Source organism: Oryzias melastigma, linkage group LG10 (genome assembly GCF_002922805.2).
Source record: "Oryzias melastigma strain HK-1 linkage group LG10, ASM292280v2, whole genome shotgun sequence".
NCBI lineage: Eukaryota > Metazoa > Chordata > Actinopteri > Beloniformes > Adrianichthyidae > Oryzias > Oryzias melastigma.
The window spans coordinates 3,865,398-3,892,351 of NC_050521.1; the positions used below are offsets into that span (position 1 = coordinate 3,865,398).

Sequence of the window (26,954 nt, forward strand, 5' to 3'; positions counted from 1 at the left end):
TTACCCATCGCTGACGCATCGCAACTGATTTGTGACTGGGCCATTAATCTGACCTCAGCCGCCTTCATCCAAAATGGGTGGACCCAAAATGTAGGTGGAGGCCATTCAGAGCCTAAAACATCAAAACAGGTCTCTTGGTACAAGTCCAACGCAGATTTGAGAACGATGATTATTAAAGGAAAAGAAGAGCATTCTAGTTTTCTAGTTTTGGGATGTAGCCAATAAAGGTGTACAATAAAAAAATAGATATTATACAGACTACTTGATCCATTCCATGTGAAAAACGCAGCACGATAAGTCTGATTTATTCAGCCCACAGGATGGAGACATTTTTTTGGTTGTGTTCTTTCAATACTATCCAGCCAGCATAGCTTAAGCAAAGCTTAGCGTACAAAGGGCTGCCTGCTCCAGGCCCTGCTTTTCATGTACTTCCTTGCAAGGATTACACTGCAAACACGCTCAGGGTGCTGGTCTGGTCCTTTAAGCCCAAGATGCTGTAAGCTACTCTCTTCAGGTGGCCGGGAAGCCTAACGCCAATGTTCTTGACGTCCCTGCAAAAGACAGAGAAAAGAGCATTAACCCTTTAACACCTGAGGTGTTCCCGGTGACGCCTAAACAACACCCTAACCCAACTCTTCAACCATTTACCCGATTAACATAATTCCGGTGGATTCTGAATGGATTTGCCACTTCAGAATTCACTGGAGCTATGTTAATCGCCTTGACCAAGGGTGACCACATCCAGGCCTCGAGGGTCAGTGTCCAACAGGTTTTCCAACCAACCTGCAATTGAAGCACATTATTAGCTAAACACATATGACACAGGTAATCAGCAGCAGATCAGGCAGGGCTTCTGGAGAACCAGCAGGAGGCCGCCCCTCGAGGCCTGGATTTGAACACCCCTGGCCTAAATTGTAGAAGTGCTACAAGAAGTCAAAGAACATCACCACTGGAGCTAAACCAGTAGTGTTAAAGGGTTAGGCTGCTCTGGTGGCTTCAGTCCAGCATTTTCCACACATCCTTCCTGCTTTCCTGTGTCTTGAAGTAATCACTGACTCATTCAGAGTGATGAAATACCAGCCTGGAGTTGAATCCAGTCCAGTCTTGTCCCAACCTGCTGAATTAGGTGGGGCCTGCTCTAAGCTTCTGATCTGCCAGTTTTTATTCTTCTTTGACAATAACAAGTCATTCTGACTTATTTGCTCCTCGCATGTAGACCTACAGCCTTGAACTCACGTACACTGGTTCTAAGTCAAAGCTTTAATTACAGCCTCAACTACTTAACGAGAATTCTCCCTGCTTCCCATGAATCACTCGTCTGGCAAACGGGTGCATCATAAATAACTGATGGTTTTCCAAGAGTGCTGCCACATGTACTAAGATGAAATATGGAGCCAAGAAATCACATCCTGCTACATAACAAACAATAGAAAGGATTTGTCTTTACTGTTTGCACAGAATACCGGAATTTACTGAGACTGAGGAGTTTATTTTTTTTGGAGGGTCTTGTGGTTAGAAAAAGATCCAAAAGCATCTATTTCTACATTTTTCAAGGAGATCTTTCCCTACAGGTTTTTGCCTCTGCATGCAAAGTTAAATAAGCATTTTCACTAGGGATGTCCCGATCAGGTTTTTGGGGTCCTAATCCGATTCGAGTCATTTGATTTGGGTATCTGCCGATACCGAGTCCCGATCCGATACTTTTATAACACATTTAAAACATGAATTGAACATTGAATAAACAGATTTGTGTTGTCCCTCATTTATATTTCATTTGCCTTCTTTTATCATTAAAAACTTAAATAAAACACTTCTGTGAAATAGCTTTAATAAACAAGTAAAAATACAGCAAATATAAACTAGGAAAAAAATAACTATTTTCTTGTTATATAAGTGATAATTAGTCATGTGATAAAGTTTAGTGACTTTAGCTTTAACATCTTTAGAGCTATTGAACATTTTTGACCAAATGTGATTCCTGTCCTCATTTAAAATTCTTAAAAATAAATTATGATTTTGTTTTATCATAAAATTTGATGAGTGTTCATGAATAGCTGATATCATTATTAATTTTAATTTATTAGTTTTATTTATTTTGTTATTTTTAACATTATGTGCTTCTTTATTAAGTTCTTAAGACATCACATTTTTGGTTTTATTACCACAGTAGTTAATTTTCTTAACTGTTATTTCTCTGTCAAATAAATAAAACAGGCATGTCAAAGGACAGCTCGGGTCCTAAGGAGTAAAATCACGGCGCTAGCATGTAGCAGTTAGCAGCTGCTGTGTAGCCATCTGTCTGCAGCATGAAGAGCTTCACATTAAAAAGAAAAAAAAAACTCTGTCTTTTTCAGTTGAAATACCTTTAGAGGTTGTCGTTTGTGTTAGGACAATAGAGACACTTGCTGTCAATTTAAAGCGTTTTTAAAAGAATTATTGACCCCGGAAGTTAGCTTTTTAGCTAGCTTTGTTTGGGTTAGCCTTCTGCTTGAGATGCTGCAGTTTTCTGCTGCGTTTTCTGGTAATGACATTTTGTGATCTTTTCATGACATGCAGACTTCTAGTGGAGTATTTATCTGGAATGATAAGATTAAATATAAAGCTCTGAACATAATGAGAATTAATTAAATATCTGATCCTTATCGGACAAAGGAGTCAGATTTTGATCAAGTCCAAAACCACGTGATCGGGCCCGATTTCCGATCACGTGATCGGATCGGGACATCCCTAATATTCACCTAGATAGGCATATTTTAGGTGATTCAGGGATTTAGGGAGTTCAGAAGTGCTGCCCATTAAGGCAGTAAGCATGTGTTACTGCAAGGAAAGATGAATGCACAGAGAATAGAAACTACAACCTCCACCATTGGTCCACCATAAATGAGCCTATTCCCCAAAACATGTTTTTGTCACAAGTATTTTAAAAGTTTGACTTCTGCTTCTAAAGACACGCCTTGAGAAAACTTTGATGCTTGCTGTAAGGAAAATACAAACATTAAACGGTCCAAGTAGTTTTAGTTTCAATTAGGAGCAAAGATGACAAACATACTCGTTCTTCATCTGCAAGACCTGGTCCATGGTGAGGATCCCAGCAGATGTAAAGTTGTCAATGTACTGGCTCATTTTGATGGACTCCAACCATTCAGACACAGACCTGAAGGGAGAACCGTCCGAACCACTGGTGCTAGGCAGGCGGATTGAAATGCTGGCAATGGGAAGGAAATGCAAATGTTTATAATCTGGTTTCCACAGCAGTCTCCTGTTTAAATAGAAATTATGTGGTGAGAATTAAGGGGTGCACAGAAACAGTAAACTTGAACGTAATGCAAATGTATTCATACTAAGAGATAAAACCAGATAACAACACCAGTGTAACATCAAACTCTGGTAACATATTCTCCCAATTAGTGTTGTGAATATTATGCAAGCAGGTTTGGTGTGGGAATCACGCGTTGCAATGGATCCATATTTTAAGTAGTGCTACAGTTTTATGTTTTGTGTTCTTTTGTTTGTCTTGAAGTCGTAGCTTGCTTTTACATCTGTTCTTCCATCTGTTCCCGCACTTATCCCTTATCCACTTGCAAAGAAATGTTCCACATACACGCCAGAGTACTACTTTTTGAGCTCAAGTGACTGAAATGTAACGGAGAAAATTCTGTCATCTTTTTTTTTCCTCAAGGTTTATTTTATTTTTTTAATACAAAAAAAACAAAACAAAAACAAAACATACATACGCACAAATGCAAACACAGGACAATGTACAAAGAAAGGAACTAAATTAGACAAAGAAAACAAACAAAAGACACATACAATGAAAAATAAATTATAAAACCTCTCTTTTAGTTAATTCATTAATCATCAAGTAATGAAAAGATAAGGTATTTTTCAATTCACAGCTATTTCATTTCATAAGAAGCCTTTATAAAGAATAGCAGACACATCAACACTTACATGGTCCAAAAAAGGTTTCCACATTTTTGCAAAGTTTTCAGTTGTAGAATGTAGTGTACAGGTTAAATAATCTAAGGAATGTGGTCCATTATTATTTTCAACCGTCCTGACATGGTGGGGGGCTTTGTGGAGATCCAGTGGAGCAGGATATTTTTTCTGGCACAAAAGGTTAGGACATTAAATAGTTTTCTTTGAGTTACACTCTTAATTTGCATATTGGGGAGGCCAAGGAGAAATGTTACATTTCTAGTTCTAGTTCTAGTGGTTCTAGTTCAATTTTGATCTTCAGTATACGCTGTATTTCATAAGCTACGGAATTCCAGTAGTTTTGTATTTTAGGACAAGACCAATAACGATGTGTTAATGTACCTACAGTTATTTTACATGTGGGGCAGAGTGAAGTAACAGAAGCAGACTTAAATTTAGAAAGACGATTTGGCGACAAATGTACCCTATGCAGGATTTTAGGTTGTAATGCTCTAGTTCGATTACACACTGTAATCTTTTGACTATTGTGCCAGATATTTTTTTCCACATGTCCTCTGTGATCTCCACTCCAAGTTCTCTCTCCCAAATCCATCCCAAATCTCGGGGTCCTACAGCAGATTTTTGTTTTTATATGTTATATAAACACTTGGTGGATATATTTCTTGTGGAGCCAAATATTTGTTTTTCAATATCGGAAACATTAAGATCAGTTAACAGTGAAGTTTTTTCTTTATAAAGTCTCTTAATTGGAAAAAACAAAAAAGATCATTTCTTGGTATATCATATTTTTCCACAATCTGGATGAAAGTCATGAGGACCCCATCCTCAAATAAGTTTCCCAAACAAAGAATACCCCTTGATTCCAAATATTTAAAACCCAGGTCTACCTGGTAGGAAGTTATAATTGTTAGTTAATGGAGTATATATGGATGTTAGACCAAGTCTTCCCTCAATGCGCTGTGCTGCTCTCCATGCTTTTACTGAATTAATTACAACTGGATTTCTGCAATGTTCTCTAACTAATTTCAAATTATTAAGAAAAAGTAAATTTAATAGAGGGCAGTTAGCTGTTGCTGTTTCAATATCAAACCAAACAGAAGAAGAATTATTACGGGCCCAAACTGATATTGGCTGTAAAAGGGCACTAATTTGATATTTTTTTAGATTAGGTAAGTCCAAGCCACCTACATCACTGAGGCATTGCAAAATACTTAATTTTATTAAAGGTATTTGTTTATGCCAAATAAAGGAACTAAACCACCCATTTATTTTACGAATAACTTTAATTGTGAAGAGGATGGGAATCATTTTCATCGGAAAAAGTAAACGTGAAAGGACATTCATTTTCAAAATTAAAAATTTTACCCAACCAAGACACAGGAAGGCAGCTCCACCGTTCCAGATCTGATTTTATTTTATCAAAAAGTGGATTAAAATTAGCTTTAAACATTTGTTTGAAATCAGGAGTAATAAATGTACCTAAATATACAAATCCTGTGGGGGGCCACTTGAATGGGGGAAAGTTACAAATTGTGGGCTTGCCAGTTAGTGGCATAGCTTCGGATTTTGAGAAATTGATCTTATATCCAGAAAAAACACCAAATTCATTAATTTTTTGTGTTAGGCTTTGATATGAAGATAAGATAAGATAAGATAGTCCTTTATTCGTCCCACGGTGGGGAAATTTCAGCGTTACAGCAGCATTGCAAATAGAAGAATTAGAACAATTTACATATTTACAAGAGAGCAAACTAATTGTGCCGAGATAAAAAATACAAAAAAGAAAAATGAAAAAATAAGCAATTGCACTGTGGATATGATTAATGTTACAGAAATTGCACAACATATTTTTAAAGTAGCTTGGATTGAGTAAATACGATGGAGTATTAGGGCCACCAAAAAAAAAAAAAAGTAATATTACGACTTTTTTTTCTTGTAAATTTACGAGAAAAAAGTCGTATATTTATGACTTTAAAAGTCATAGGCTATATTTACGACTTTTAATCTCGTAAATCTACGAGATTTAAAGTCGTAAATTTACGAGAAAAAACTCGTAAATCTACGAGATTTAAAGTCATACATTAATGAGAGACAAACCCAAATGTGTCTGTTTATCAGAGCTGACGTGGAGTATCTTGTGAAGATTAATTTCCAGATCGGTGTTAAAAACAAAGAAATTCTGAGCCTTTTAGGGATTCAAAACCAAATTATTTCCTGGTTAGGTGTCAGTAGTGTGGAGTTTCATATGTAAATAAAGAGCTCAGAAATGCATGTTTATCAGGACCGTCACTTTATTTTGCCTTTCATTTCCCAGAAGCCCTTTCGCCACCTTACGTCACATGACAACCAAAGGAGAATGTAAACAGAGCTCCGGACGCCTCCTTCTCCAAATGAAACGTCCCGTCTCAACACAAAACAACACTGAGAAATGACAGTTGTCTGTTACATTAGCACAAGAACATTGAAAATTCCAAAAACTAGTCCTCTTCAGACGGAAGCATCACAGAGTTGGAGGAGATCTGGTCTGTCGCGGAGGAAACAATGACTGGAAGTGAACAGCTGCGCGGATATCAACGGCTTTGTCAACGTAATCTGCAGAGATCCTGCAAGCCACCATCAACGAATAAAACATTAATAAACTGTAAATCAAATAAAGAAACTTCCAAACACTTGAAATATTTTAAAAATTCAGTTTACCTGATGAAATCCAAGATGTTTTTCACAGTTTGGTCGGCCTGCTTCAGCGCACGGCATAAATTCGCTGGACTGTAGGCTCCCCTCGACTTCAATATATTTACGAGAAAAAAGAAAAGTCGTAAATTTACGAGATTAAAAGTCGTAAATTTACAAGAGTAAAAGTCGTAAATTTACGAGATTAAAAGTCCAGGATTTTATTGTCTCTGGTGGGACATGAGACGTACTGGGTGAATGTTGGAAGAGTGGATGATGGAGGGACATGATTGAAGTCTCCAGAGATGAGGCGAAGGGTATTTGGGCTCTGTGTCTGGAGTCTGTTAACCACAGAGTGCAGGATATCACATGCAGCTTTGCCATTAGCAGAGGAGGGGGACATACGCAGCTATCGCGATAACGTGCGAGAACTCCCTCGGCATGTAGAACGGTCTCGTGCTAACAGCTAACAGTTCAATGTCCTCGCAACAGATCTGCTCCTTAACAGTGAGAACTGTGAGGAAACAGTATATAAATCCTGAAGTGGCTGCAAATTTTATTAATAATTTTAACTAAACTCCTGCTCAGAATTTATTTGCATCCTGTGATTTTATTGTTGATAACTTTAATAACAGACTTCAGTCTTCCTTAGATGCAGTGGCTCCAGTCAAAACAAAAACACTAAGAACCACTTCTAAAACACCATGGAAGACGGACGACATTAAAGGACTAGTAATGGGGTTGTGGGTCTCTTTCGGTGTTAACTGTATTTCGCGTTATATTTACCATTTACAAATGTTTTGCCGTGTTTTGAGCAAGAAATATTGAAATAAAACTGCATTTTTGCGGCCAAATTTGGCAAACCTGTCTCTTCCGGGTAAAAAGCTCCGTTTTGGTCACGTGGTGCGTGTGACGTCAGAGGGGTCAACATAGCAAGATGGCTTCTCCTTTGCGTGTCGGAGCTAGCGATAGCGGCGATATTTCAAGGTCCACAATTCTGTTTTCAGACTCAGATTGTGGAAACATTTGTTCTGAAAGTGACGCTGATTTAGAGGCGCCGGGTGTTTGTGGTTTGAGGACTGTAAAGCCCTATCAATTTGAGCCGGCAGCGCGGAAAGTAAGAGCTCACAATTTGGCAATGACACTGACAGTGACGCTGAGAATGCCGATGAAACCAAAAGCTGTTGTAGAAGCAGCAATAAATAATAATAAAAAGCACAAAACACCATTAAACTGCTAAAAGATCAATACAAAATTAAAATGATCAATAAAATGTAACTAACTTATAAACATAAGTAGTCATAGCAGCAGAATAAATATAAATAAAGCCACCATCAATGATTAATAAACTGCAAATCAAACAAAGAAACTTCCAAACATGTGCAATGTTTTAAACATTCAGTTTACCTGTTGAAATCAGAAGCTTTTCACAGTTTAGTCGGTCTGGTTCTGCTCACAGTGTTCATTCACAATAGGCTCATTTCGATTGTAAATCTCGTAAATTCGCCACTTTAAAAATCATAATTTTAATTTATTTTTTTTGGTGGCCCTAATACTCCGTCGGACCATAACACCGATGTTTATAGAATTCAACTTTGCCACAGAGCGCACACACATACATGTATCTGCAGAAACCCTGGGTCTATGGCGTCAGATTTTCGCCAAAAGTCTCACACGGGCGTATTACAAACTCCACGGGCATAAACCAAACTCCACGCAAGCAATTTGCGTCACACACGGGCATAAACCAAACTCCACGCTCGTAATAAACGTCCCACGGATGCTCCTGTGTCCCTGTGCTACGCCCGCGGAAGCATTTCTGCGCCTGTGTAAGCATTTCTGTGCGTGCGTAACAGCTCCTACGCCTGTGTGTGAAGGACTGGCCCCTGGTATGCCACCGTCTTTCCCTCAGCGTGCCACCGTTTTTCTCTGCCCTAGGCTGCTGACCCCTGGTCTAGAAGTTGCTCTCGTTTTCCTCAATTTATCCCCTTATCCAGTGATGATCAGCAGAAAACGTTCATTTTAGATGCAGAATACCGTATATCTTCCAGTTGTGTCCTGACTTCAATAAATTCCAGCTCTAACAGGTGTTTGTTTAAAACCTTCCACCCCCACCACTGTCAGGCACAGTCATTCAGACACTCCATGTATTTATGTTGTGAACAAGTGTAGTGATGGCCGGGGCTGCTAAAGGCAGATTTATGGTATGTGTGTCCATCTTTGAAGGATTTTGGATTATTTTTATTTTCATGGGAGAAATTAAAAAAGGAAAGCTCTAGAATGATGTCATGAAATGGGCGGTACCCACACACAACAGCAGGCGGAGCTTCACGAATCGAGTCGTTTTACTTCTGGGTAGGAAAAAACTCACGAAAAATACCTAATATTTCATAATTAGTTTTTTAGTGTTCTAAAGGTGGTATATGATCATATACAGTATATGGATACAATTAAGAAGCAGGACATGTCTAGATGCCACATTACCCCAAAGTCAATTTTTTTGGCAAGACATAAGAAACAAGAAATTACATTCTTACTACACAATATTACTTTTATGACCAAGAAAAAATATTTTTGGGGAAACTGAAAAAGCCAGAGTTAATGTTTTTGTGCTATTAATGTTTTGATGGTTGTAATTTTTGGTTGGAAGGAAATTTGGCAAAAAGTTCCACAGTAAGACCTAAAATCTAAAACTGATACCAAGTCTGGCCACAACCTGCTAACTGCACTCAGAAGACCATTCCTATTGGACCCCGGCCATAGTGATGATATACAAAACTCTGTGTCACCATATCCTCTCACAATCAGCAACAAGACAAGTTCTTTATCTCCAACATTTTTAGGAGGTTTATTTGGTTATAATTCAAACATTTCACCTGCAAGTAGGACTGACAGGTTCCAAGTCATGGGTCTCTGTGCTGTTGCACAACTTTCACATCTTAACCGAAAGCAAAACTGTATCTTTCAGGAGCACAGGGACAGAAAAACTCCTATGCAAGGAGGACAAGTGCTCTGAAACCTGAGAACCACAGCCATCAAAACACCCGGTACTCTGAAATGGAATGAATGATGTGCGAAAAAAAGTCCTTTGATATCTTATTTTAAAAGCTAGCTGAAAAGCAACAAAGAATTGATGTTGCTTCAGCTCTGTCTTTACAGCTCAAAGAGCTAAGTTTCACCATTCAAACTGTTGTGGTGGAGGACTTAAGACTTGGATGTTTATGGCGGCCAACGCTTCAAGAAAAGCCAGATGGCTGATGACCAAACAGATCTTACCGTGGGTCAAAGTCTGCGATGGTCTTTAGAGAGTCGGGGCTGCGCACTAACTTGTCCAGCAGGCTCACGATGTCTCCGAAGCGCGGCCTCTTCGACCGATCCTGCAGCCAGCACTGAAGCATCAACTGGTAGACAGTTGAGGGGCAGTCCATGGGTGCAGGCAGCCTGAAGGCCTCATTGATAGCCTTCATCACCTGCAGTTGGTCACATCATCAATTAAGAGTTTTTTAGGGTAGCTATTTACCAAACCAAAAATCTAGTTAAAAAAAAAATAATTCAAATCTGTAGATGTTGGCTTGCCTCGTGGTTACTCATATCCCAGTAGGGTCTTTCTCCAAATGCCATGACTTCCCACATGACGATGCCGAAACTCCAAACATCACTCGCTGAAGTGAACTTCCTGTAGGCTATTGCCTCTGGAGCTGTCCAGCGAATGGGAATTTTACCACCCTATGACGGAACACACATACCCAGCAATGAGGTCCCATGTCTTCTCTGTGCCAGGAGGAGGAGTGGCTCTCGCTCGGAGGAAAGCCCACATCTACTTACGCTTGTGGTGTATGTCCCCTCAGGATCATCTTCCAGCACTCGGGACAGGCCGAAATCAGACACTTTGCACTCCAAGTTGTTGTTAACCAGGATGTTGCGTGCTGCCAGGTCCCGGTGAACATAACTCATGTCAGAGAGGTACTTCATGCCAGCTGCAATTCCACGCAGCATGCCCACCAGCTGGAAGGAGGAAAACTCTCCATCGTGGTCCTAGAGGAAGACAGTGGAGCTGTTCTTATACCAAATTATGTCATTCCCCCCCTTTCAAGCTGTTACATGATAAGCTGTCTCAACGTAAGGGAAGGAAACAACAGGTGGACTCACCCTAAGATATTTGTCCAGTGCTCCATTCTCCATGTATTCAGTCACTATCATAGCATGTTTAACTGCAAAAAAAAAACGGTGACAAGCACTAAATTACAAATGATGCTAAAAGATAAGACAAGACTAACAACAGGAATGCCTACATTTAGTGACCACACCCTCCAGACGAATGATGTTTTGATGGGAGAACTGGCCCATGATGGAGGCCTCGCTCAGGAAATCCTGCCTCTGCTTCTCAGAGTATCCAGGTTTCAGTGCCTTGATAGCTACTGGAAACTCCTTCTTCCCTGGAACCTTTAAAATTCCTCTGTATACCTCACCAAATTCTCCTGCAAAAAGGCACAGTCTCTATCAGAGCCATGAAAAGGATGTGATGACTCTTCTGGGGTTTCTTGCTACAGGCCTTGGTTGTACCACAGTGACAAAATGAGGAAGTCTCTGTGGCTGTTTTGCCTGAGGTGCTTTCACAGAGGTGTATTTTGGTGATGCTGCAAGAAAGACAGCCCGGTGTGCTGCAGGCCGGCCGGTTGCTGCACACGTGATCATGGAAGCTGATTGCTGAAAGCCCAAAGAGTAAAAGTGGTTGCTCTTGACCAGGCCTATCCTTAGAGAATAGCGTTCCAAAGTCTTGTTCTGCTGCCAACCTGGTTTTAAACCCTCACATTTCTCAGACCTGACGCACAGCGCAGTGTCTCAACTTGTTGTGTGTGAACTGATTCTAATCTTGCAAACCACCGTCATTCAGCCCTTTAAACGTTGAAAAACACACAAAATAAACAGTGAAACTGTGGGTTGGAAAGCTCCTTCAACATTTTAAGCCCCATGGCAGATTTTCACTGGAGTGTATCACTCACCAGCTCCAATGACTTTCTGTTTTGTTACAAGGCTCGGGTGGATCTCTGTGGCAAACTTCAGCACAGCTACGTTGGGGTCTTCATATGTGTGTGGATCCACGTAAGTCTTCAGCGGCTTTAACTGCTCTGCATGTCAAAGACACAAAATTGCACCGAGAACTGGTTCATGAATTATGTAAGTTTATAAAGATGCGCTTTTACCTGGGGTGGAAAAGTATGTGTGGTCCTGTCTCTGCCTGTGAGAATTTCTTCTCCTGAAAAATAAGACATTTTAAAACTAGAAAATCTGCATTATCTATGAGATGTGTGCAGCTTTAAGCTGAATCCCTTAATGATGCTAAAGCTTTTGCTGTAGGCAAGTGCCACCATTTAAGCTTCATACTTGAGCAGCTGCAGGGGTTTGCTGAAAACCCTGAACCGATTTGCTCAAAACCAACTTCGCTTTCAAGACAACAGCGCCTGGATGAACGAGAACATTCACTGACACTTCCCTGTTCATTCCTTTAAATGTCAGGACTGGATTATGTAGGAGCCAAATTGGAGCAGAGATATGTGACATGAACTTAAACATCTATAAATCAATGAACCTAAAACATATTACACAGGGTTTTCTCTGGAGCTTCCGAGCTCCTCCCACAGAGCAGACATTTTTTTCAAGTTTGGTGGGATTTTGAGTGTGTGTTGATGTACTGCTGATCCATCCAGGGTCAACCCTATCTAAGAGAGGCTGTGATAGGCTCCAGCAACCCCCTGCCCCCAAAAAGGATGAACCCTTCAACACTGGAGCTTTACCATTGAACTACTGTAACTTATCAACCATTTATATAATGAACGTTTAATACAGTGCGTTCTAAGGTGGAGAAAAGCAGGTTTGTGCTGTTATGCAACATTTAATAAAAACGAATGTGCTGCAGATATGAAAAGGCGCTTTTATTCGCAGCAGAATCAGCTGGCTCACGTTGACCCTGTTAACATTAGAAAACTATTTTAAAGAACGTGAGTTACTTAAATGTTGCCAGCGACAGCTCCGGTGTTAAAGGGTTAAGTCGGTTTAGAAAATGGTGAATGAATTTGAATATGTCAGAAATATATCCATAACACATCAGAATTCTCTTGACCCAGCTGAGCATTTTAATACTCCAGCAAAACTCCAGAAATAACCGGGAGCATTAAAGAGTTTTTATGTCCACAGAAAGTTAGGTGAATGTTCTGAAGCATTTGTGCCATTGAAATGTATTTATAAATGGAGAATGTTTGCTGATATTGCCAGTGTTTTCCTGCTGAGAGTTCAACACCACTGAGCAATCGAGTTTACACAGCGGATGAAGAAAGAACAGAGAACCTCCAATAACCAACAGCATGCCCCTTGGAGCTGATTTTCATTTCTGAGCAATGGCAGAACAGATTGAACACTGGGGTTCAGCTATAAAGGAGGGTGCGGAGGAAAAACAGAGAAAGCATTTTGGAGGCTTAGCAAAGACAAAATGTGATAAATCTAAAAAGTGGTGGAGGCCTTTGATAGAGCGCCGTTGGGACCAGTTACTCACCGCCGGCGGACAAACAGAATCACAAGCACAAGGATCAACATGCTGGCTCCTCCAGCTGCCGCAGCCAGAATAATTGCTGTCTTGCTATGTTGTCCTAAAAACAATAGCAGAGACATTCCATTGAGATCCTAACCCTGAACACAGATGTCAGGACAACATAAGTGTTCTCCATTTTACCTTCAGACAAGGTCTCAAACTGTTCCTCCTGGCTGAAGCCTCCATGGCTTCCATCACTGCTGAGGACCTGAACTCTGAAGAGATAGGCAGTGGCTGGGGCCAGATCCTTGATCTGGGCATAGTTTTTCTCCAATTTTAGCCAAATGTAGGTCGTTTTATCCAGATTATCGTCCTGACGGGGACAGAAAGGCAAGATCACTTCTTGACCCATGGACAAGAGAGGGAAGTTTGCATGCTCTTTTTATATTGCATATCAAAGATTTTAAAAATGAACATCAGTCAATGTTGTTACTATAAGAAAGACCCTGTGCGTTTCTATGGAACTTTGGAAAAAACAATCAAGCGTGGTGCACCTTCTTGCGGTAGGTAAGTTCATAGCTGATTGGCTGAGAACGGGGGGAGACATCCCACGAAAGAGACAGACTACTGGAAGTCTGTTCAACCAGTCGTATACGTATTATTTTGGGAGGATCTGATGACAAGAAGGAGATCAAAATATGAACAACAATGTCAGTAATGAGTCAGTTCTTCACCAAGAGTCTGCAGATGCTCTGTAGACCTCTGTCTGTTAGTCCTGCTCACCTGTGTAGAGCAAAGATGTAGTGATGGAGGAGGAAGATGGTATTTTCTCCTCAAGAACCTGTGTCACACCACTGACAGCCTCCACAGTGAAGGTGTAGTTCAGGTATGCGTCCAGCTGGCTAACTAACACCTTGGTGTCGGTGAGGCCCACGCTGGACGGCTCATAGCGGATCTTCTCCCCGCAGGACTGACAGACAGGACCGTCACAGTGCTGGCACTCCACGTTATAAGTTATATCCCCCCGATCTCCGGTGTCTTCAGGTGGCTTCCATGAGAGGAGCAATTTCCCTGAGGGGAGCTGGGTGGAGGCCGTGAGATTGCGGGGAGCAGAGGGGAAGCCTGTAAAAGAACAGGTTGGGGGGGAAAACAATCAAACCTGAAGAACGAGAAAAAGTATAAGTCCAGGGTTCTGTAGCTAAAATATTGATACAAGAACTCAATTGAAGCTGACATGAAGCAGGAACTAGTTTTAGTGACCACTAACACTTTTATTTTTTTATTCTCACCTGTGCAGGGCCCAGTGTGCAAATCTGTGGGAGCTCGATAAAATCCCTCCTTGCAGGAGCAAGACTCGGCTCCAGAACCGAGAGCCTGAGAGTTAGCGGGACAAGCCATGCACGATCTGTTGGATGCTTCAGCTTTGAAGGAACCTGAATGACACCCTGCAGAAAAAACAATAGAAGAAGACTTTTGAAGTGTTGTACATACAGAAAAGTCCAATTCTATCCAAGGCGATTCAACATAAACTGGTTTAGAAAATAAAGAGAAATAAAGAGATGCCTCTGTTTTTAGAGAAAACTGAGGTAAAAGAACAGAGTTACAAGCTCTTCAGGTCTGACTCCATGATCACACCTAAAGGTGAGTCTCTACGTAGATTTTTAATGACTGAATCTGTTTAAAGCTCATCTTCTTCTCCCAAAAAAACTTGTTTAGCTGAGAGAAGTTGAGAAACTTTCAATCATTTCTTTAAATATTGCAAGAACTCAACGTGAGGGACCACAAACCCCAGAAATTTGCTCATCCGAACATCATCCATCTGTTTATACACTGCTCAGAATAAATAAAGGAACACTTTTTGTTATTGGGTCTGGCATGAATTGAATTAAACCTGTCTGATAATTTTCTGGTTGGTTAAGCAGCTGAGGGCCTCATTAATCAATTTCAGCTGTATTGGTGTTCATGGAATTAACAACAGGTGCACTTCAGTGGCAACAATTAGAAAACCCTCCAAACAGGACTGGTGTTACATGTGGAGGTCATTTCAAGTTTCTCCCTCTTGATCTTTTTTGGCTGGTTTTCCACTCGTGCTGATTTTGGCTTGATAATTATCTCTACTGGCAGTATGAGGCGATTCCTTAACCCTACAGAAGTTGAACAGGTTGTCCAACTTCTCCAGGATGGCACATCCACACGTGCTGCAGCAAGAAGGTTTAATGTGTCTCCCAGCACAATCTCCAGAACATGGAGGAGATTTCAGGAGACTGGTGGTTATTCTGGGAGAGCTGGACAGGGCTGTAGAAGGTCCTCAACCCCTCAGCAGGACCCATACCTGCTCCTTTGTGCAAGGAGGAACAGGCTGAGCACTGCTCGTGCCCTACAGAATGACCTCCAGAGGGCCACTGGTGTGAATGTCTCTACCCAAACAATCAGGAACAGACTTCATGAAGGTGGCCTGAGGGCCCCATTTCCTGTAGTGGGCCCTGTGCTCACTGACCAGCACCGTGGAGCTCGACTGGCATTTGCTCTAGAACACCAGAATTGGCAAGTCTGCCACTGGTGCCCTGTACTTTTCACAGACGAGAGCAGGTTCACCCTGAGCACCTGTGATAGACGTGAAAGAGTCTGGAGAAGACAAGGAGAACGTTATGCTGCCTGCAACGTGGTTCAACATGACAGGTTTGGTGGTGGGTCAGTGATGGTCTGGGGAGGCATATCCATGGAGGGACGCACAGACCTCTACTGCCTAGGAAATGGTGCTCTGACTGCCATAAGGTATCCAGATGAAATCCTTGAACCCATTGTCAGACCCTACGCTGGTGCAGTAGGTCCTGGTTTCCTCCTGTTGTTATTGGTATAGATCTCCAACTTCATATTGAGATCTGATGTATCTAATGTGTTTCTTTAAAGTGCTCCTTTAATTTTTGTGAGCAGTATAGTTCTTTCCCACTAGCTTACAGCTCCTCACACCCCCAACCTAACATTAGCAGAGCAACAAAAATAGCGAGCAATATCAATTCTATCCAGCTGTACAGTTCTGATCTGGACTCCAGCTCAGACGAGGAAAACAAAGATGTTCATGGATCTATTTGTCTGCATCAGAATGAGGGGGAGCAGGGAGAGTAGGAGATGCCAGTGAGTGGAGCTATGCGCTTGAACGTAGCCTGAAGCCTCTTTTCCTCGCTCGCTTACTTGTGGAACTTGTGACAGCAGCAGGTGAGACGGTGGAGCAAACAAATGGTGAAGGGAGAGTTTGTTTATAGCTGCTCCAGTCATAGATGCAGTCATAGATTCTTTGATGCAGAGGACAGACTCACAATTGTATGTCCAAGGAGCAAAGCACATCATTCAGGGTGAGGAGAGTTGGTGATTATTCTTATAGCTTTTTTTTGAAGAAGAAAGACTGAATTTAAAGATGTTTTGTAGGTGCTTCCCCACACCTCCACACAATAAGTCATGTAGGGAAGAATAAATGAGCTTTACAAAGTTTTTAATGATGACTGGTTTAAAAAATGTTTTATTTTATATAGTATCGATATAGATTTAGATATTTTGTTATTAATATAGTTTATGTGTTTCTTCTTCCAGCTTAATTTTTCATCAATTATTACCCCTAAAAATTTGATTTCGGACACCCTTTCAATTCCAACATTTTAATCATGAGTTTCCTATCAGTATTGGCTTTTCTGTTACCGAATATTATGAACTTAGTTTTATTTAGGTTTAGTGTTAACTTATTTAAATCAAACCAACTCTTAAATTTATTGAGTTCGCTTCCAGCTGCCTCCAATAGCTCTTCCAAGTTGTCTCCACAGCAGAACAAGTTAGTATCATCTGCAAATAAGATGGTTTCCAACAGGTTTGAGATTTCACAAATATCATTGATATACAGTATGAATAATAGCGGACCCAAAAATGAACCTTGAGGAACACCAACCTTTACTGACAATGTTTTTGATTTTACGTGATTTATTTCGACATACTGCTCTCTGTTGTGCAAATAACTACGAAGCCAAGTGAGGGCCAGTCCTCTCACTCTATACATGTGCAGTTTATTTATTAATATGTCGTGATCTACCGTATCGAAAGCTTTTTTTAGATTCCCACTGCATATTGGTTTTTTTCAATTGCAGATTATGTATTTTCAACAAAGTTTGTAAGGGCAAGTGAAGATGTTCGTTTTTTCCTAAAGCCATATTGATGGTCATGTAAAATATTGTGTTTATTGATGAGAGTCCACTCTAACATAAAACAATTTTTCTAATATTTTTGAGAACTGGGGAAGCAAGGAGATCGGTCAATAATTTGTCAGTCTTTGTTTATCCCCACCTTTATATATAGGTATGACCTTGGCTTTTTTCATTTCACTAGGAAATACTCAAGTTTTGAAAGACTGATTACAAATGTAGGTGAATGGTTTTGCCACACATTCGATTATGTTCTTAACAAATACCATGTCCAAATTATTAATATCTTTGGAATGCTTGTTTTTGAATTTTCTAACTATGTCAATTACCTCTTTCTCATCAGTTCTTTTTAAGAAAACAGAATCCATGATTTTCAGGGTTTTTTTTTATTATGCTAACTATGTTATCGGTAGGTTGAAATTCCTTTGCGAGATCTAATCCACAGTTTACAAAATATTTATTGAAGTCGTTAACTATCAATGATTTATTGTTTATGAGCTCTTCGTTTGAATTTATGAAGTGAGAAAGAAAGTCAGATTTTTTTCTTCCATCTTTGATAATAGTATTTAGTAGAGCTGTCAGGCGATTAAAATTTTTAATTGCGATTAATCGCATTGTCCATAGTTAACTTGCGATTAATCCCAAATTAATATGTGGTCTTTTTTTAGGAAAAAGAATGTGTGCTTCGTGGAATTTAGCAGTTCTACATTAATTATGAAAACAAGAATGGCAAAATTAATAGTTTTCATCAGAAATACGTTTTTTTGTAACATTCTTAACAATAAAAGGCTGTAACATAAAATGCCTAACAAAAGCCCAGGTGCAAGTGAAGGGCATTTTAAATTCAAAACTTCAATCAACGTTCAGTAAAATAAAATAAAAAACATCAAAAATAATATTTCCATAACACTTTCATGTTCATTTTTTGTCAGGACCAAATCTTTTCCTCCTCTGCTGAACTACAGTAATAAATGAAATAGAGATTTATCATTTCCAATTAACTTTTGTTTTTTAAAACATTAAAGACTGAGAAAAGCGGGATACTCTGTGGATAGTTTGACAGTCTGTTACTGCCGCCGCGTTCTCTGGCTGCAGCTCGATGCAGCGACGTGTCCAGCGGAGCTCACGCCATGAATATGCCGGCAGACAGACCGCTATGCTGGGGCTGGATCACGCTTAAACCTCCAGAACATTTAAAACGTCCCCCGGTGCGCTTGCTGTTCGGAACGTCGGGGGTCCGCAGCTCTCGGGACGCGGCGCCGGACGCGAGCCGGTACCACCAGACGTGGTACTGGACGCGAACCAGAGCCGGGTTAGGGTCCAGGAGCTCTCCAGGTCCTAGCGCCGGCCGGTTTTAGCTCGCAGCTCGGTGGTTGGAGACCCGCTCGTGATCTAGTGAGAGCAGCCGGTGAGTTAGAGGGCGGGACGCCCGCGCGCGCGGTATGGAAAGGCAGGTATGAGGAAAATCCGCGATTAATGCGTCAAAAAAATTGTCGCCGTCAAGCCCATGACAGATTAACGTGTTTTTAACGCGACAAATCTGACAGCCCTAGTATTTAGTATTTTCCATGTGTTCTTCATATTATTTTTATTATTTTCGAGTAATTTCATGTAATCATTTTTTTTGTTTTCTCGTATTATTTTTGTTAGTTTGTTTTTATATGATTTATATTTGAACTCTGCTTCACAACTTCATTTTTTTTAAGAATTCTTTGTATAGAGTATTTTTCTTTTACAAGCATTCATAATTCCCTTGGTTAGCCATGGTTTACCTTCAGTTTTATTATTTTATTTTTTTCCTTACAAGAGGACAATATTTTTCGTAAAGTTTTGTTATTGATGTTATAAAAGCTTGATAGGCTACGTCAACATCTTCTACATAGACACTGCTCCAATCGTAGTTTGTTAATCTATTTTTAAGTTCACTGACCGAATGTTCATTTATTTTTCTTAATACAACATGTTTGTGCTTGTTTTGTTGTTTTTTTTTATTGGTATTTGCATTACTGCAAAGCCGGTGAGATGGTCACTAGCACTAGCAATACAAGAGGTGTCACTTGTATTGGTATTTAGCTTTTTTTTTAAGGAAAGATGCTAAGTAAGATGCCATGTATTCCTCTAGTTTCATATTGTGTTTTGTTCAAGCAATATGGTGCCTGTGTAGCGTTTTGATGCAGCTTAACTGCTACTTTGCCGACTTCCAGCGATCAATTTATCTATTCATCATAAACTATAATAATAACAAAATATCTAAATCTATATCGATACTATATAAAATAAAACATTTTTTAAACCAGTCATCATTAAAAACTTTGTACTCCTCATTTATTCTTCCCTACATGACTTACTGTGTGGAGGTGTGGGGAAGCACATAACCATCTCTAAATTCAGTCTTTCTTCAAAAAAAAAAGCTATAAGAATAATCACCAACTCTCCTTACACTGAACCAACAAATCCACTTTTTATCAAATTAAAACTGTTGAAATTTTTTGACTTGATTGATTTCAAAATAATCCAATTCATGTTCAAAGTAAAAAACAAACAATTCCCAGAAAGCATCCAAAAGCTCTTCCAGTTAAGAGAAAATAAATATACGCTAAGAGGTTCAAACATTTACGACAAACTACCTGTTAGAACAAACATTAAACTCCACTGCATCTCCACAAGGTGGGCGCAGTCATGGAGTAACTGTAGGGAAGATATAAAAAGTTGTCAAACCTTACATAAATTAAAAATATTCATCAAATTAATAACAAATAATATAAAATAAAAGTAATAAATATGAAGAAATGATTAAATATGTTGAATGTTATATGAATATTAGTATATATAAATGTCGTGATTGTTTCGCTGTTCTTTTCACTAATGAAATGTATTTTTTTTGTTCATGTAGCTCAATATAGTGAATGAGAAATTGTATATTTAATTTGGGCTGAAAAAGACCAAAGGGGCTTGGAGTTGATAAGCTATTAGCTTCATCCAAAGCCCTTTTTCGAACTATGAACATCTCTTGTTGCATTCAAGATTGATTGTGGGAGAAATTGCTTTGTTTCTTATATTTCTTGTTTGTTTGCTTTTGCTCTTTTCATTTTTCTTTGTTTTATCGTTGTTCTTGTTCGAAAATAAAAATTATTAAAAAAAAAATATATATATATATATATATATATATATATAAACAACATACCAATTTCTACAAATAAAAGAAATCCGTTTTCAACACCATACACTATTGTTTCATCTTGTGTCAACTCTAAATTTCAAGAACTTTCTCAGCTTGACTGTAGTTCATTTCTTTAAGGGTTTCTGAGCTAAGGTTCTGGATGTTGGAGCAAACATCCCATCTTCTGTCTTTTCAGTCTAGAACGACTGGAACGACTTGCAAAAACTCATATTTCCCAAACAGAAAACCCATTTTAATGACCATTGTAAAGTCAGGATCTGTGGGCCAATTGTGGGGTCCTTGGGGGCACCTTGGTGCCTGCAGGGACCACGTTGGTGATCACTGGGCTAAAGTAAGACTATGCGGCGGTTTTGATCAGTAGAAAATGAGCCTAAATGGCTACTGTTATAAGGTTGTAGACCCCTGCTCTGGACTGTCGACCTTAGATACTTCAAATCCTCCACCTTCTTTATCTGAGCTGATCCCTGATGTAATCCCACCTCCACCTTGAACTCCTCTGTCACCCCTACAGCACACCTCACCACTGTCTTACAGCCCTCATACATGTCCTGCACTGCTCGGACATACTTCTCTGTCACTCCAGACTTCCTCATACAATACCATAGTTCCTCTCTGGGCACTCTGTCATAAGCTTTCTCCAGATCTACAAAGACACAGTGGAGCTCTCTCTGACTTTTGCTTATTTTAAACCCCAAAATCACTCTATCCCATAATCTCTTCCTAAACCATTGTCACCAAAAAAGACTAAGCAAACCTCTTAACTTTGCTATTCAGCACTGAACAACAGGCGAGGTTGCGAGCTTTGACATCACAGCCCCCCCACCCCAGGCCCTGGTGAAATCCTCATGGGTTGACTGGTTCACAGCCACAAAAAGGTTGGGGACCAGTGATCTAGATCAGGGGTAATTTTGGTTAAAAAAAATCTCATCTTTATGAGTTTAAAGCACATATTATCTTATGCTGTCCAGTGCTGCTCTGGCACAAGGCATCTCTTATTTTGAAAGGAAATCATAGAAGCTTCTGTCAAACAAAAACATTTCACTTGTTGAGAAAATGCTAGTCTCTCTTTATATTTCTGTTTTGATGTATGCCACAAAAGAAACATAATTTATATTTATTATTAAAAAATACATTGTACCAAAATAAGACTATGCGGTTCCTTCTAAGTTTTGATCAGCAAAAAACAAACCCAAATAGCTCTTTTATTGTTAAAGGTTGCAGATGCACATCAGCCAACAGGAGGGCTGCAGGTGCAGCTTTGGTTCTGACCACCATCTCTGCTGTGGCCGTATTTGGTTTTGCATTTTCTTTTTGGTTCTATGTATTTCTGTCAGAGTGGGACTTCTTCGTGTTTTGTGGATCTTTGTGTCTTTCTCTGTCAATTTGTTTTAGGTGTGGTGCTGGAGGGCGAGGCTCCCTATTGGATCAAAGCTTCAGGAGGGAGCCTACAAAAGCACCAGTTGGACCTTCAGCCCACGAGAAGGGAGCTGGGCTGCAGACAAGTCTCCACTGCAGCTCAGTGCTCTTCTCCACCTGTGTTTTATTTTGTGCGCAGTTTATAGCTTCTTTGTAGGTTTGGTGTTTTGGTCCCACTCTGTTTAGTGTTGGTTAATTTAAGTGAAGCTGTAGGGGTGAACTGCCATTTACTTTAATAAATCTTTTCTCCTGTTTATGTTAGTCCAGGGAGGTTAGTGTTTGTCACATTGACTGTAAAAATACTGGACTTCTGGAGCCATGAGCTCCCCCATTGAAAATGCATTACCTCCACTCCTCGAGAAAGTAGGCCACCGCTTCCACCGTCACTTCCTGAAACGGATATCGCCATATTGCAAACGTCTGCAACCCATCTTCAGCGATTGGTCTGAGTCGCTGAGTCATAGCTGAGTCATGAATCTACAGGAAGTACTGTCACCAATCTGGAGTGAGTTTATTGTGAGTGTCCGCCTCTTTCCACGCCTCTACCACGAGACCGCGGGATGTAAACAGCTTCTACTTTAATAACACCGGAGAATTGTACAAGTCATTGTTGAAGCCTTTGAGGGAGAACCATTCCAACATTTGATTCTGTCAGCGGTCCTTTGGGATTTACTTACATTTATTCCTTTTTGTCGAGATAAAAGGAGCATTTGGGTGATGCTGCTGCAGAGCGGCGCATGCCCCCCCCACCGCGCCGCCGCAGCAGCAGCTTCACTTCACATGCGTTGCCACGTTACAGTCGGATCACGTGAGAAGGGCGTTCAGCGGTATATAAAATAAATAACCATCCTAACAAGTGAACAGCTGGATAATTTTTCTGTTTGAAAATACGACAACATCCATTGAAGTTTGTCTCGCGCTCCTCAGACGGCTGCGTCTAATTCAGGCTGAAGCTGGAAAAGTGCGGCGAAGATGAAACTTTGGTTGGTGATTTTATGGAGGAGCTGTACCATTCCGTTTGATACGCAACTTATTATTTATAAGCTACAATCAAAACAGTGAAATAAAGAAAAACGAACGTTAAACAAACAAAAAGTCCAAAGCACATAACCTCAGAGTGAAATCTATTTCTACAGAGTAAATCCTCATCTAAAAATGTCGACAGCATGCTCCTCTTGTTGTTTTAAACTGCTGCATCGGTACATTCCATTGAGGAAAACAACAGTAGGACAATGATTGGTACATTGTTGAATTGTAAAGTAGGTGTTAAAAGGTCTTCACGGACCCATTGATGAAGTCTGCTCCCATTGGCTACCCGTCATCTGTCAATCAAACCCCCCAGACGGTCGACGTCAGACCCACAAACGCTTATTGAGCCATCTGATTGGTCAATTTATAACTCTAATTACTTGTGATAATGGAAAAAAATCTTTAAAAAAAATTAGGATTAGAAAAAAGAAGTTAAGCAGAAAGCAGCAGAGGAAGAATGATTATTCTGACATATAAAATGACTGAGAAATAACTGTCTGTTTCTCAATGTAAGTCAATGGGACTTTGGCCTTTTTGTAACCCAGTGGTACTTCCTATATGGAACACGGAAGTAGGGGGCTTGCTCTGTCCAGTTATTTTATATACAGTCAATGGGTTGTCACTCTTTTACTTTTCTTTTGCAGGTAAGTTCCCTCAGTTGAGTTAAGTGGGATTTTGTTAGTTATTTTGGCCTTGGTTCATTCCGAAGCCTTTGCTTGACTTTTCAGTTATTATTGTAGCTTGTTCTGGTAAATAAATCTGTTATCCTTTTTATGGAGTCCATTCTGTTTGTGTTTTTGTTGCACATTTCTCTTAATTTACCTTTATGTTACGCCCCAGATTCCCTTAGACAAATTGGGGCAGAACATCTGCGCTCAAAGTTAACAAGTCAGTGTTTCTTTGAAACTGGCAAAGTTTGCAACTGCAGCAGCTGGCTCTCCAGTGGGGTATTTAACAAGATTCCTCCAAGAAAAGAAAAATCTGCACAAAGTAAACTTCCTTGTTCATGGAGGCAGTGGAAGCCTGTGGATTGTTCTTCTACCAAACATTAAGCAGGAGGCGAGCAGCTGAGCAGTCTTCCTTCCTAAAGCAGCCAATCACTGAACAGCAAAGGGGATGACCGATCATCAGAATCGCCATCAGTAGCCCAAAGACTCCTGCAGAATATTCAGCATGGAGAAACCCGTTGTGTGGACTAAACATGAACAAGGCACTATAAGGGGTTTCAGGGGTTGAAGGGTCTCAACAACAAAAAACAGCTTGTTTGGATTCATCCCTTTTGACAATGACAGGCATTCCTGGAGCGGCTCTGTTTTTCGAACAGCAGCGGCGGTCAGTTAAGGAGCCATAGAGGCTCTTAGGGATGAAGTTCAGATGAACATGGCGCTACTGAATGCCTGCTGGAGTGGATAGATGTGTGACATGGTGGCATGACAACACCATAACCCTGAAGACATGAGGGGTAAGTGGTTCAAGGCCCCTGGAATGGAGCTTTAAAAAGGCAAAAAGGTTATGTTTGCCCTGGGGTAGCTGAGAGGTAAACTGGCTAAGTAAAACAAACATATGCTTGCTCTGCTAGAGAGCAGAGTAGAAAGGGTCAGATGTACGTCAGCGAGGGAGAAAAATAAATCAAAACAAGAAATCAACCAAATGTAGAGATCCTTATTAGAGCTGACCTCCTGATATAAATCAGTTCCAGATGTCTGTTTTTACACCTCTGATTGCAGTCCGTCACGTCGTTCTGTTTATATGCAGTATATCAATATGGGAGACGTACCTGGATATGTAAACAGTGGGGGTCTTAGTAACATGAGCCAATGCTTACAGAGGGCGAGTGCTATAAAGGTATAAATGAAAAAGTGTTGGGGGGGGGGGGGTTAAAGGGATCAGCTGACAAATGGAGCAGCACAACAACCGTTTTAGGATTGTCCTCAAGCTTTACTGTTAAACACAGTAAATAAACCTTTCTACCCATGCTCCTCTGTTGCCGACAGCAGGCATGAAAAAAGGAGTCAGGCCAGCGGGACGACGGAACAGGAACGTCTCCACACCTGCAGATGCGTTCAGAGCGCTGCTCACTGCACCTCTCATGCCCTCTTCTCGGCCCACAGAAGGGAACCCGTTTCCTGTTCAGAGGGAAGAATCCAGACATGGACCAAACCAACCAAAACACAAAAGGACCCTTCACATCCAACAGAGTGCAAAGAAGCAAAGACCTCTGCCAAAAAAATCCTTGAGCCAAAAGGTCAGAGTTGCCGAGGATTAGGTGACCTCCGGTTTCCGTTGTGGCTGAGTGAGTGGGCTTATGCTGGGGGGTGGCTGAGTGATGGGAGGGGGCAGGGAAAATACTAGCATCATACAATACAAAAGCATGTGCTTGGTGCTGCTCTGACCCCACCCACATGACCTCGCATTTCTGCATAGAGGCATTGGGCAGAGGAATGTGTCCACGCCACAGCAGCACATGAGCAGACATCAGCTTCAACCACAGGACGGACTTCAAGCAGGTAGAAGTGAACAGCAGCTACTCCCTAACAACAGAGACGTCCACCCGTCCAGTTTCTAGAGCTGCTTACTCCGGGATCACAGACATCTGTGGAAAAAACTGTTTAGAAAGATCAACTTCCAAACAACTCTTTACCATTTTATCATCTTTACCACAAAGTAGTGGGTATAAAAGCAGCCAAGTGGACTTGGTTTACTTTTAGAAGACGCTTCAGACATTTTTGATTCTGAAACACAGTAGACTGAGAGCTGGATAAACGCATAACCCTCTCATTCTATAGGTTAGGAATAATAGGCTTAAAGAAGACTAGGTAAGTTCAGGTCATCGACAGTCATTTCCTCTATAGTGGGGATGATTTGGGAATATAAGGTTTTTTCTAGAAACACAAAAACAAGCTTTCCTCCCACAGTATTTCAGAATTAAGAAAACCTCAAAGAGAACTGAAATGTTTTCCAAAATTAAACCATGCCCAGTCATTTTTTTTTTTTACTTTTACTTTGATTCTATCTAGATGAATGAAAATTGATTTTAACCAAAAATGTAAACTTCTAAGATGCTAAGAAACCAAATTATATCTGGGTTTGTTGGATGTTGTTCATTCTTCTTCCTGATTAATTTTCATGCTCAGCTGGGATTTTTATTTTCCATCATTATTTTAGCAAACTACCAACATACGGATTGGAGCTATATCTGATAAACAATAAACTGATGCTTTTTATCTTCTTCAACCGTTTTTTTTCCACGACTAACTCCCTGAAGGTCGGCCTGGTGAACACAAATTACCTTGGTGTGACATGTGAATAATCTCCAAGTTTGATTAATTTGTCAGGCTTTCAGGAGGCAAACAGCCCAGGCAGAAGTGGTATCACGTCTGTGCATCTAAATCACTGTTGCTGTCCGATAGGAGCGGCCAAAAAGGGGCCAATTGCAGAGCAACATTGAATGGTAAATGTTGTATAACGCTTTACTACCTCCCTTGGAGGGCCCAAAGCACATTACAGTCACAGACCCATTCACACTTTCACACAATGGTGGTGGCACCGCTGCAGAACACTGAACAACCTTCCACCAGAGGTAATGTGGTGTTCAGTGTCTTGCCCAAGGACACTTTGACACATGGTGGGAATCAAACCTCCAATCTTCCAATCAGGAGTTGACCACCCTACCGCTGCACCACACCATGACCCAAACACTGCTTTTCTGAGTGGAGATTTGACTCCAGGAGTTGGAGGATCCATTGGGAGAAATCTGTCGCAATCCAACTGAATGAAACCTTTGAAAGCTCAACGGGTCGTACCATCCTGCTGAGGACTTTGGATCAGACAAGGGCAGAGCGATATATGGATATTATCAATTAAGTCAAATTTTTTGGTTTCAGACAATTTACATTTAGGAAAATTGAGATTTTTTTCCCAGCTCTCTGTTCTCTTGGGCTGCTGTAGTTAAGCCTGTCTGTATCTGGCAAAGCGCAGACATGAAAGCTGCAGCTAGCAGAGGAGC

At 40.5% G+C, this 26,954-nt stretch overlaps 1 protein-coding gene across 1 annotated transcript in view; it reads right to left on the reverse strand.

The window, feature by feature from the left end:
* Nucleotides 1-275: 275 nt before the first annotated feature.
* Nucleotides 276-26,954, reverse strand: part of LOC112138531 (ephrin type-A receptor 2) — a 38,849-nt gene continuing 12,170 nt past the window's right edge. Inside the window, exons 4-17 of the mRNA XM_024261083.2 lie at nt 14,425-14,580; nt 13,919-14,257; nt 13,690-13,808; nt 13,337-13,508; nt 13,160-13,253; nt 11,814-11,866; nt 11,613-11,738; nt 10,902-11,087; nt 10,759-10,820; nt 10,435-10,644; nt 10,186-10,335; nt 9,886-10,079; nt 3,050-3,205; nt 276-551 (exon numbers count right to left, since the gene is read on the reverse strand). Coding sequence (XP_024116851.2) covers nt 443-551; nt 3,050-3,205; nt 9,886-10,079; nt 10,186-10,335; nt 10,435-10,644; nt 10,759-10,820; nt 10,902-11,087; nt 11,613-11,738; nt 11,814-11,866; nt 13,160-13,253; nt 13,337-13,508; nt 13,690-13,808; nt 13,919-14,257; nt 14,425-14,580 — 2,126 coding nt within the window. The 3' untranslated portion in view covers nt 276-442. The remainder of the gene's footprint in view (nt 552-3,049; nt 3,206-9,885; nt 10,080-10,185; nt 10,336-10,434; nt 10,645-10,758; nt 10,821-10,901; nt 11,088-11,612; nt 11,739-11,813; nt 11,867-13,159; nt 13,254-13,336; nt 13,509-13,689; nt 13,809-13,918; nt 14,258-14,424; nt 14,581-26,954) is intronic.